General features: G+C 39.5%; 1 protein-coding gene across 1 annotated transcript in view; it reads right to left on the reverse strand.

Annotated features, from left to right (window-relative positions):
• Positions 1 to 280: 280 nt before the first annotated feature.
• The window catches only part of LOC117654779 (sodium channel protein type 5 subunit alpha-like), an 82,143-nt gene continuing 69,463 nt past the window's right edge, over positions 281 to 12,960 (reverse strand). Inside the window, exons 25-29 of the mRNA XM_087893691.1 lie at positions 12,266 to 12,319; positions 8,404 to 8,541; positions 7,674 to 7,778; positions 4,717 to 4,987; positions 281 to 2,663 (exon numbers count right to left, since the gene is read on the reverse strand). Coding sequence (XP_087749817.1) covers positions 1,411 to 2,663; positions 4,717 to 4,987; positions 7,674 to 7,778; positions 8,404 to 8,541; positions 12,266 to 12,319 — 1,821 coding nt within the window. The 3' untranslated portion in view covers positions 281 to 1,410. The remainder of the gene's footprint in view (positions 2,664 to 4,716; positions 4,988 to 7,673; positions 7,779 to 8,403; positions 8,542 to 12,265; positions 12,320 to 12,960) is intronic.

A 12,960-nucleotide genomic window follows, 5' to 3' on the forward strand; every position in this document is an offset into this window, starting at 1 on the left:
CCGCAAAGTCAATGTGGGAAGCTAGATTCATTTAAAGACTGCATCATTCATTTAAAAACCATGGCAAAATGATCATAAAATCAGGTGTGACTCACTTAACAGCTGCCTCGCTTAGCAACAGAAATTTTGGCACAACTGTCGTCATTAAATCGAAGACTATCAATACAATCAATCTGCTTCGTTACCAAAGATAGTTAAAATAATATTAAAATATTGAGTTTAAAAAATAAAAAGCTATTGCTACAAATTACTTCTGGGGAATTAGTTTTGGCTACACAGGTTTGATTTTTGGTATGTTTATTGTTCCATAGCAATGGCAGTAACATGGTTACAATACTTGATATACATGCCATGATGATTTAAGATGCGTTTGCCATACTAGATTGTATATTAGTGCATTTCCAGTAGAAGTATCCCGTCAGTAAAATCATGCAATCTATATTGGTCATAAAAGGAGAACACTAAAATTAAAATGTGCCTGGGGAAGTTAATTATCATTGATTGATATTTGCTGTTCTGTAAAGAGCCGTTACATTTTATTACCCATATAACATAAAATGAAAATGATCAAAGCAGCAATAATAACAACAGCATTTTATGTATCATTTTAAATCAACAATTATGTTGCAGCATTGCATAACCTGTAAATGACTATCTGTAAATGAATGGCAAGTCAGTCTGTCCATTGCTGACTCCATTCAAAATTATTTCATTTCAGTTCAAAAGATTCATTCTGAATTAAAAGTCTTCTAGAGCAGCAATCTGGCCAACCTTAGTTTTCTTCCTGGAAATTTCTCTTTCATAAGTGTCCTTTCCCCAAATGTATTTATTTATTTGCAAAATTTATTAGCTCTCCATCTTACCACACTGTTACCACAAATAAATGCAAGAGAAGGATCTGAGGATTGAGAAGTTTTCTTCTCAACTTCTTGATTTAGAGAAAGCTGGATTTTATTTTACTGAAGACAAAAAGTATGGGAAATACCATTCAAACTGTATCCAAAGGTGGTTATGAGAGTCATAGCTTCTGCCTTTCTGCATCAAAACTGTTCCTTGGTTAGGAGTTCCAGAGAATCATAACTATGAGTCAGAAGCTGATCAGAAATTGAAACATCTGGGAAAGTTCTATGATTGCCAGCTTGATCCATGCTGAACAAAAGAAGCTGAATTTTAGTTCAATGGCAGCCAGGAAATTATCATCTCAGCTTGACCAACAGATTCCCAATAGATCAATTAGGAACATGGTTTGTAACATCTTGCTGTCAAACTGCCAGAAACCTAACATAGTCAAAAGTATTAAATGTTTTAACGTTAGATAAACAACTCTTAGATAACTAAGATATGTAAGGGTTCTTCTCAGTATGTGTTGCAACTTATCTTTATTTTAATACTATGCTCCGAAGTCCTTGATTAAACATTGGATTTCTTGTCTTTATCGGGGAACAATTGACCATCTCTAAGCTTGTCACTCTTAGAAGATTCTGCCATTTTCTGGTAACAAACCCCCTTGTGGTCTCCATCATCACCATCCTGGTCTCCTGCAATGCTGTGATAGGAGGGAGGGATAGACTCCAAGGACGGTGTCTGTGACTCTTCCATCTTTCGGTTATAAGTTTCATTCATCAAAAAGGCAACGAGACCTTCCTTTTCTGGAGCATCTTCTTCCAGGATGTCTCCATCGCAGTTTTTGTGACGGTGTAAGAATGAGGCCTGCTTCATGGAACGTTGGAGCAAATGACTCCGAAAGGCTTTCTGAATGATCATAGCCGAAGTGTCCTCATACTTACGTCGGAGGGTGGTGGTGATTGGTTCGTGTGAAGCCCTGGATGGGTTAGCAACCATGAACTTCTCCTCCATCTGTTGCTTCAGTATGTCCATCTCTCCAGAGTCTCCCAGAACCCTTTTGGTGAAAGCAAAGAGAATGTCCAAGCAGTGGATTCTGTCTTCGCTGACCATGGGAAGATCCATTGCGATCAACTCAAGTTTGTTTGGCTTAGGGATGCGCAAGGGATCCACTAACGCGTGTGCAAAGTCAGACAGCTCAGAATATGAAATAAATTGGGTTGCCTTGGGGTCAAACTTCTCCCATACCTCATAAAACATTTCAAAGTCATCGTCCCCTAAAGGCTCGGTGCTTTCTTCTGTGGCCACGTTGAAGTTCTCCAAAATGATAGCAATATACATGTTCACAACAATGAGGAAAGATATAATGATATAAGTCACAAAGAAGATGATCCCCATTGCAGGGTTTCCACAATCTCCTTTAGAAGACGTTGAAGGAACGTTGAGCTTTGGGTTACAAAATGGAGGCCCAGTGTTCAAAATGGGGCTGAGGAGCCCATCCCAGCCAGCAGAAGTTGTGATCTGGAAGAGGCAGAGCATGCTGTTCCCAAAAGTCTCAAAGTTAAACATGTCATCAATCCCAGCTTCCCTGACGACGTATGCAAAGTTGGCCATGCCAAAAATGGCATAAATGAACATCACCAGAAAAAGCAGGAGGCCAATGTTGAACAGAGCAGGGAGAGACATCATCAGGGCGAAAAGGAGAGTCCGGATTCCTCGGGCAGATCGAATGAGCCGAAGGATTCGTCCAATCCGTACTAAACGGATCACCCGGAAAAGCGTGGGTGAGAAAGAGACTACAATCCCAGAAAGCACGTTACCTGAAAGGAAGACAAAAGGGATCAGATTCTTCCTCAGTGGGTGTAGACATAGCAATAGCAACAGCACTTAGACTTATATACCGCTTCCTAGTGCTTTCCAGCCCTCTCTAAGCGGTTTACAGAGTCAGCCTATTGCCCCCAACAATCTGGGTCCTCATTTTACCCACCTCGGAAGGATGGAAAGCGGAGTCAACCTTTGAGCCTGGTGGGATTGAACTGTCAAACTGGCGGCAGCTAGCAATCAGCAGAAGTAGCTTGCAGTACTGCACTATAACCACTGCACCACCATGGCTCATAGGCTAACACTAAAGAAAGAAAGAAAGAGGGAGGGAGGGAGGGAGGGAGGGAGGGAGGGAAGGAAGGAAGGAAGGAAGGAAGGAAGGAAGGAAGGAAGGAAGGAAGGAAGGAAGGAAGGAAGGAAGGAAGGAAGGAAGGAGCTCTCCATACTATTTCCATGGAAATGTTGGTAGAGCATCAATAACGCCTGGATATTTTAGTGCAACTTTTAAAACCAAAGCAATTTTCCTTAAAAGACATGCAATGTCTAATGAATCTGTACTGTTAAACTTGCACACTTTTAAAGTCCCTTGGTAAGATAATCATCCCTAAACATCTCAAAGAACATAACTCCTGTCAGGTTACACAATGCAAGTGGTCTGAATGATATGTTCCCCCAGTGAAGGAGGATCATGATTCTCTACCTTATTGGATGCTCTCTTCCTTCCACCACTGGAGCCCTAATCTGCTTAAAGCAATGTCTCCTTCAATCTTTTAGTTCTCCCAAGCCTTAGGCTAGACTAGTTAAAGCTCCTGTCTTTACAGACTGCATTCACTGATTGACCATTTTTTTCTGTATGTTTTACTTGTCCAATATTTACCTTCTCTTTTTCTCTTCTTATTCATAATGTATTTTATTATCTTTATATTGCTGTGAGCCACCCATAGTCAGTCGTTCTATGGTCCACCATGTAAATCATATAAATTAAGTCAAACTTCATTCCAATCACTTCATGCACAAATCCATGTAGGTTCTTTGAAACAATAGAAATAGTTTGCTACTGCTTTCCTCCAGAATATCTATCTATCTATCTATCTATCTATCTATCTATCTATCTCTCTCTCTCTCTCTCTCGATGATAGATAGATAGATAGATAGATAGATAGATAGATAGATAGATAGATAGATAGATAGATAGATAGATAGATAGATAGATAGATAGATGTATTTCTCTTTAGCCAGGTTCTTCCTACGTAAACCAAGTGGATTGGGATTTCACTGAACTAGGGCTGCATAAAAATCTTGGTTTTTTTTTTAAAAACCAAACCATTTTATACCAAATTTATATTTTGCTGATAAAGAAAATTATATTTTGCTGATCAGCAAAATATAAATTGTGTGTGTGTGTGTGTGTGTGTGTGTGTGTGTGTGTGTGTGTGTGTCTATCAAGACACCTGGTCTACCCCAGCATGTGGGAGGGATCATGCTGCATCCCTTTCGCCTTTCAGCTCCAATAGATCTATACTAGTCTCCCTTTATCAGCAAAATATAAATTTGGTATAAAATATAAATTTGGTATAAAATGGTTTGTCGTGAATGTGACTGCTTGAGGGTCCCGGATTGGAGCCTTCTCTCTCCCTCCCTCTCTCTCTCCTTCTCTCTCTCTCCTACCAATGTAACCTACAATACTGAGAGGTCTCTTGTGCAAATACCAACAGAACCAACCCAGCATCTGATCCCATAGAAGGTCATCTGGGTTCTACCACTAGCCTCATCTTTGGATCTTTGGAGAGATCTTTGTTGGGTTTGGACCATAGCACCAAGTGCTATTGCCTCCTGTCCCTTTGGGGAGAAGTAGACACCAAAATGCCTCTGTAGGTATATGGCAGTGTCCAGTTGGGCATAACAAGGAGCTGCGAGGGAGATGTTTCTTTAACCCTTGACACCATTTATTTCAGTAGGCAAAATTTAACTGTGGACTTCAAATGTTTTTGGTGCTTAATTCTAGCTGGCATGCCCCCCCCCCCAAAAAACCCCCCAGTAAGATTAACCTACCTACAATTGACATGATCACAACCACCAGATCAAAAATATTCCATCCATTGATAAAATAGTAATGTCTCAGGGCCACCAGCTTCATGACACACTCAGTTGTGAACAGAGTGATAAAGAGAACGTTGATCTTGTTCAGGACATGCATCTTCTCCTGAGACTGGTCATCTGCCTCCACCATCATTGTAATCATATTAAGGCAGATGAGGCTCATGATGGCAATATCGAACACTTGGTGAGTCACAATATCAAAAAGGAATCCTTGGTACTTGTTCTAGAGGCAACGGGAAGAAGAAGAAGGAGGAGGAGGAGGAGGAGAAGGAGAAGGAGAAGAAGAAGAAGAAGAAGAAGAAGAAGAAGAAGAAGAAGAAGAAGAAGAAGAAGAAGAAGAAGAAGAAGAAGAAGAAGAAGAAGAAGAAGAAGAAGAAGAAGAAGAAGAAGAAGAAGAAGAAGAAGAAGAAAAGCAAACTTGTTCAGGATTTAATATAAGATTAACAATCAACAGAAGAGATTTGTAGCTCAGGATTGAACTATGAATCCTGCGGTGCTCATTGAGTTTGGTCGTTTTTTGCAGTTGTTTCATGACCCAACTAGGTAATATCATCAGTGGTAGAAGGGAGTGGGGTTTGCTGAGAGGAGGAGGAGGTGGTGGTGGTGGAGGAGGAGGAGGAGGAGGGAGGGGGAGAGGAGGAGGAGGGGAAAAGGGAGGGAGAAGGGAGGAGGAGGAGGGGGAGGAGGGGAGGAGGAAGGGAGAAGGAAGAGGGGAGGAGGAGGGGAGGAGGAGGAGGGGAGAAGGGGAGAAGGGAGGAGGAGTGGAGGAGGAAGGGAGAAGGGAGAAGAAGAGGAGGAGGAGAGAAGGAGAAGAGGAGGAAGGGAGAAGGGAGGAGGAGGAGGGGCGACAAGTGGAGGAGGAAGAGAGAAGGGAGAAGAAGAGGAGGAGGAGAGAAGGAGAAGAGGAGTGGAGAAGGGAGGGAGGGAGAAGGGAGAAGGGAGAAGAAGAGGAGGAGGAGAGGAGAAGAGGAGAAAAGGAGAAGGGGAGAAGGGAGGAGGAGGAGAAGGAGGATGACGACTGTGGGGTCTTTAGTGCTCCCTGAGCTTGGTTGTTTGCTTGCAGATGTTTGATGATGTTATCTAGTTGGGTAACGTAATGTCTTTAAGCAAACAACCAAGCTCAAACAGCACCAAGAGCCCCACAACAGAAATATTGTATATTTGGGGGGTGCGGAAGTGCATTGACTTTGCACAAACCCAAATCGTACAAAGCACCTTTCCACCTTTCATTAGAATAGTGGTTTATTTTTTAGATTTGCATAATAAAAAATAGTTGTGACTATTTTTTATAGTTTTTTATAGTCATTTTTATTAATGACTCTGCTCATTAAAATCAATGCAACTTTTAAAGTAGTTGAAACTTTTGTTTTGGCTCATGCTGAAACTGCTTTAATGACAGCAGAGGCCCTCTGTGGTTTCCACAAAACCCAAAACACTTTTTCCAAATTCTTTCCAAAGCAAGCCCAGCCGTACTCATTATTTTCCAAAACTGATCCCAATAATTTATGTTATTTCTTGAATGCAATCAAGAAATAAACTATTGGTGCTTCGGTGTTATTTTCTTATCTGTGTAACAAAGAACTGTTATCTATAATAATTACAACTTCGACTTAGTCTTCAACTTATGGCCACAACTGAGCCCGAAATTTCTATTGTTAAGGGAGACAGTTGTTATGTGAATTTTATCCCATTTTACAACCTTTTTTGCCACAGTTGTTAAGTCAATCACTGCAGTTCTTTAGTAACACGGTTATTAAGTGAATATGGCTTCCCCATTCACTGTACTGGACAGAAGGTCACAAAAGGGGATCACGTGACCTCAAAACACTGCAACCGTCATATATATTTAATTTCGTTTTAATGTATTTTAATATTTGTATTGTGTGTTTTTAATTCTGGCTGTTCACCGCCCCGAGTCCTTCGGGAGAGGGGGCGGTATAAAAATTTAATAAATAAATAAATAAATAAATAAATAAATAAATAAATAAGCCAGTTGCCACGCATCTGAATTCTGAACATCTGATCATGCGGATGCTGCAACAGCCATAAGTTTGAAATACGGCCATACAGTAAGTTACTTTTTTCACTGCCATTGTAACTTCAAACAGTCACTAAATGAACTGTTGTAAGTTGAGGACTACCTGTATTAGACGGTAAGTTATGATGTAAAAGAAAAAAAAAACCTGCTCTTCTTTAGGGCAGAAGATCATCCCTCTAATCCTGGAAAAAGGTCTCCTGGATTGCTTGCTGGTGATAAATTTGATTATCCTGTCCATAATGAAATTTCTGCCACTTCTAATGTATAATCTTAGCCCTAAAATTCATTGGTTACCTCCTTATCTGGATTGCTGCAATGCGCTCTACATGGGGCTGCCCTTGAAGGCTACCCAGAGACTTTAATTTTCACAGCAGGGACACCTAGGTTTGCCCATGTAACTATGTTGTGTGAGTTGCACTAATCTGAGGTTTCAAGGGTTAAGAATTTTATGATTAAAGAATTGGCTTCAAATTTTGTAAAAATGTAAAGAAAAAGGCTGAGGTTGTATTATCCTTGTGATCTACTACATCCAAAAAAATAACGTCAGGAATCATTTTCTCTTTCTCTCCTTGCCCCTTTCTCTTTCCTTTTCTTATTTCCCTAATTTTTATTTCTTCTATATTTTTATCTTATAATGAAACTTAATAAAAACCTATTTAAAAATGGATCTATATCAGTCCATTAAACCTGACTATTAAGTAGAATAGAATAGAATAACAGAATAATACATTTGGAAGGGACTTCGGAGGTCTTCCAGCTCAAGCAGGAGACCCTACACAGCATTTCAGATAAAGTAGATTGATTTGAAGTTGGTAGCCCTGTTTATTTTTGCAAACTTATTCTATGATAAACCTTTAGAGAGTATTCTTACCGTTGGCCTTGGTATAGGCTTTTGAGGTTTCTTTGATCCCAGTTTTTTCATGGCATTATAGTACTTTTTTTGTTCTTCTGTCATAAAGATGTCTTGACCACCGAAGTACAAGGAGAAAGCACAACAAATATTACTGACAGTGCATTTTGCATTGTTTCAAAGCCAACAGTCTATTTTTGAAACATCACTCATGTTTCTTTTTTTCTGAAGCCATGCTAAATTATTACAAACAAATCAAAAACTCTTTGCTGATCCTATTGAAATCCTTACATTGTCCTAAAGCTAAGTTGTTCTCTGCTCCAGATTTGCTATTTTGAGAACTAAGAATTAAAAACATGAAAATGTTTTCATCCCAATAGTGTTTGCCTCCTAATATACATGTTCCAATTTTACTGCCCTACAATAGAACTGAAATTTCCCCATTCCACACACACATACACACCGCAAAAAAAGAGAGAATAAAAGTGAGAAGATTTTTCTCCTCTGACATTCACATAAAACTGAGCATTTTTCAAAATTTATTCCAAAACTGGAGCGGAAGAATCTGCAAGTATTCTATGTAAAAAAAAAATAAGTTCCTTTCTGCTAACAGAAGAAAAAATGAATATAAATTGACTTCTTGATACCTTCCACCTATGGAAAGTCAATCAGGGGTGGCACCCTACTAACTCTTGAGATTCTCCTTTCCATTCCGCAAGCACAAAGCAAGACAAGAAACATGGATACTTATCTTTTTCTTTTGTTGATTAAAATTGTCAATAATGACCCCCACAAAAAGATTCAGAGTGAAAAAAGAGCCAAAGATGATGAAAATCACAAAGTAGATGTACATATATTTGCTGTGCTCCCATTTTGGTTGAAGCTCAACCTGCAAAAAATGAAGAACAGAGATGTGGCTTTTAGACTGGGGAGAGAAAAAAACCTTTATAGCTAGTCAAGAGCTGTGTTTGCTAGAGAAGATCTCTTAGTGCAATCTGATATATGAATCAACACAGATATTAATATTTTTCCACAGGTTGCAATTACATAAAGATAAGTGCTCATTATCTCGGAACAATTATTGTGAGATATGTAGAAGCGAGAAGCAAACACTTCAACAGTTCCTATTATCTAACCCCTATAGATAATCTTCGTTTTACGACTGGTTGCTTACCTATTCAGAGTTACGATGGACCCCCAAAAAGATACTTATCATCTAGATTCAAAGTTCCAACATCCGGGGGCCCAATTCCTGGTGTCGTGTAACTGCATTTTGAGCGGTTGGCAATTTACTATGTTTTTTTGTGGGAAACTGGTGCTTACTTCCAATTTCTGGCAAAAATCTTCCCATTGAGGACAATAGGTTCATTTAACGACCATGGTCTTTAATGACCACAAATTTGCTTCAAAAATGTCATTAAGTTGGGTCAGTCACATGAGGATCTATTTAATAAATGGCCCAACTTATGATTGCAATTCCAAATTCGATTTTATGGCCATAAACACCATTGCTCCATGAAACCAGACACAATGAGTCTGATTAGATCTCTTGTTTCTGCAGAATACAGGAATAAGTTATATTAAATCTAAGATGCTTCACTTCAAAAATAGACATGTGCTTTATATTTCCCATTAGATAGACAACAACAACGGCTTCTTTCAATAGCATCATTTTCAACTCACAGATTTTATTCAAAATTCAAGCTCCCGAAATTATGGTGAGACAGTAATTCAGTCTCAGTTTGAAGAGGAAGAATCTGCAAGTGGGTAATTACTGTGTAATTATTCAATTACTGCAAGGAAGGCTAGCAATGTCAAACTAATTTTAAAAAATTAGCAAGCCCTACATAATAACTTGAATTTCTACTTTGGCTTATCTGAAGCCTTCAGCTTTTCCATTAAGCTTCTCTCAATTGGCTCTTTTATTACAACAACCTGAACATTGTATATACATCTGTATAATATGAGCTAGTCTTGGAAGTTGGAAGAGTTGGGAAAACAACCCAAAATAAAGCAATAGCAAATCATTTCCATACTTCACCAAATAAAAGACACAGATATGTCCAGTGTCCATGAATGGGGATCAACTCATAGGTGACATTACTTTACTGAGTTCTAGTTCTGCCCTAGGCATGAAAATGCCTACAGGACTTTGAGTGTCAGCAGGAGACGGTGAGTTCTAGTTCCAATTTAGACGTGAAATCTAGCTGTGTGACCTTGGACCAATTACCAGGAGAGGGAGAGTTCTAATCCTGCCTTAGGCATGAAAAACCAGCTGGGTGACGCTGGGCAGCTGAGTGACTTTGAGCCAGTTCCCCTCTCTCAGCCCAACTGACCTCATAGGATTGTTGTTGTGGGAAAAATAGGAGGAGGAAGGTATTTTGGACATGTTTGCGTCCTTTATTATTTAAAAATAATAAAGATGGGATAGAAATAAACAAATAAAGGAGCAGTTTGGCTTTAGGAACACTTTGTTTATCTTGGATTCCCACATCACTCTCCACTTAGTTAATAAGACAGAAATTGAAGAAGGAGATGTAATGGGAACCAGTTCCCATTTTGGAAAAAAAACCCAGCAGAATCTCTCCCTTTCTCCAGTTGTCCTTCCAATTGCATTTCCGATTCTGAAGCTTCTATATTTGTGTTTCTTACAAATTCTATACCTCAGGCACAGAACTCAACAACAGGAAGAATTTAGCTGCCCAAACACAATATAATGCAATCCCACTTTATACCAGTTTACGACAATCCAAGATGAATCTCAAGTAGGTTTTGGATAGGAGGGATAGCTTGTTTTGCATAGGTCCTGGAGGGCTTGCATTTTGCCTCCTATGACATTCCCAGATCCCCATATATTGCTCCCCCCAAACTCCCCCCCCCAAGAAATAAGCTGCATAGGCCAGGCATTTTAGAGCAAAAGTCAAAATGGTGAAGACAGGCAGTGCAAGATGGGAGTGGCAGCTGAATAAGGCACCCACTAAGAGCTGAGGGACAGAGGTGTGATGGCTCAGTGGTTAAAGACTCTGAGCTTGGTAGCTGGAAAGCTGACAGCCCAGGTTCGAGACTTGAGCACCGCACAATAGGGTGAGCTCCTGTTACTCACACCAGCTCCTGTCCACGTAGCAGTTCAAAAGCATGCAAATGCAAATAAATAGGTACACTTTGGTGAGAAGACAACAATGTCCTAGGCAATTGGCGCATTGTTGTGATGGCCACATGACCACAGAAGCAATTTCGGACAGCACTGACTCCTTCAGCTAGGAAATGGAGATGAGCACTGCCCCCTATAGCCGGACACAACTAGACAGAGGAAACCTGCACTTTTATATAGGAGCTGAAGAAGTCCAACCTTTGACAACTACACTGCCAGTAACTGTAATGGTATGTGGAAATGACCTTGAGAGACCAGGCTAAGAGAAACTACCTAGAAAAAGGTCAGATAAGAGAGAGTATAGCCCACAGCTGCCTAGTGGATGGAGCAAGAAGCTCAGGAGGGACCCTTCCTGAGTTATTGGGCTGTTAATGTGGCTTTACTCTACACCGGAATGATCTTACACGGCCATGTTTCCTGCTTGGTCTACCTGGCAGTTGTGAGTTGTCTACATGGCAGTATTTGTATTGGGATGAAGTTGAGGGAAAACAGACTAGCTGGATTCCTATAAGAATGTACCACAAACTTCCACCTCCTATTTTAGTCTGCATATTAGTCACATGTTTTGGCAGTGTGAGAAGAGTTTCTCCAAGTGTAAATTGCACAGGTTTAGAATGGTTTACCTAAACTACATACATATTTTCTTTCTCACTAAGTTATGCATATATAGTGTGAAGATAGCTTTAGAAAGCATCTGGATGTCACCATCCTCTACAGAGACAAGGAACAGCCTCATATTTCATCTGACATTAATTGTGGCTGTGAACAGATTCTTTTTATTTATTTAATTTACTTTTTTAATATCTCACCTTTATTATTTTTATAAATAAGCTGATGAAGATACTCCTTTCTCCTCTTTTTTTTTTTTAAATTTGATTTATATGTCCCCCCTTCTCCGGAGATTCAGGGCGGCTTACAATGTGTTAAGCAATAGCCTTCATCCTTTTGTATATTTATACAAAGTCAGCTTATTGCCCCCACAAACTGGGTCGTCAATTTACCTACCTTAGAAAGGATGGAAGGCTGAGTCAATCTTGAGCCTGGCGAGATTCGAACCTGCAGTAATTGCAGGCAGCTGATCTTAATAACAGGGTGCTTTAGACCACTGTACTACCAAGGCTCTGTTTGGGCTAAGAAGAATGACTGGCCCACAGTCATCCAGTGGCTTTCATGTCTAAGGTGGGACCAGCACTCAGTACCTCCTGTTGATTGGCCCAAATAGCCAGATTCCCATGCCGGGGGAAGGACTGGAACTCACAGTCTCCTGATGATTGGCCCAAAGTCACCTAGCCAACTTTCATGCCTAGGGCAGGAGTAGAAATCACCTTCTCCTGATTTCTAGCCTGGTACATTAGCCATTAGATCAAACTAGCTCTTGAAAGATGCCTTTATATTACATTCCAACTGGACCATTGGTTAGAATTAACACAAGAAGTAGAAAATAAATTTGTCTAAGACTTACTCCTGTTGAATCAACTGCTGCATACATTATGTCCATCCAACCTTTAAAAGTTGCCTAAAAGAAAAAAAAAGGATGAAATAATTGCTGCAATGTAAATAAGCTGTTGGACAATGAAGGTTTTGAATTAGTCTCTATTCAGAACATTTTGGAGATAATCACATATGTGGCTTCTTTTTTCTAATTTTTTTTAGCCAATAAATTTTTATTTTTTTATTCAAAACATTAAAATACAATCTCCAAAAGGGGGGGGGGAAAGAACAAAGCGAACTAAAAAACACACATATAAAAAGAAAATAAATGCACAAAAAACCATATACATGAATATTTACATGCATGTACATACATATTTTAACATTTTGATTAAAAAAATAAAAATGTATTGGTTAACAAATAAGACACCTGTGGCTTCTGAATTAGAAAAATATAAGAATGTCCACAAATTATGTTTGTCTCGTAAAGCAGGGGTCTCCAACCTTGACAACTTTAAGCCCAGCACACGAAGTTAGGTTGCCAAGGTTGGAGACCTAGTTTTAGAAATTTTTATCCATAGACTTTTCTTGAGAAGCTTACCAGTTTATTGTTGCCTTCTAGGATTTTTTAAATTTCCCAGGCAAATCTACATTTTTGAGATTCCCAAGTAGAGTCTCAACTAAGTACTAACCCAGACTAAGCCTACTTAGCTTCTGAGACCAGCC

This window comes from Pantherophis guttatus, chromosome 4 (assembly GCF_059756535.1).
Source record: "Pantherophis guttatus breed Tessera chromosome 4, ASM5975653v1, whole genome shotgun sequence".
Classification (NCBI taxonomy): Eukaryota; Metazoa; Chordata; class Lepidosauria; order Squamata; family Colubridae; genus Pantherophis; species Pantherophis guttatus.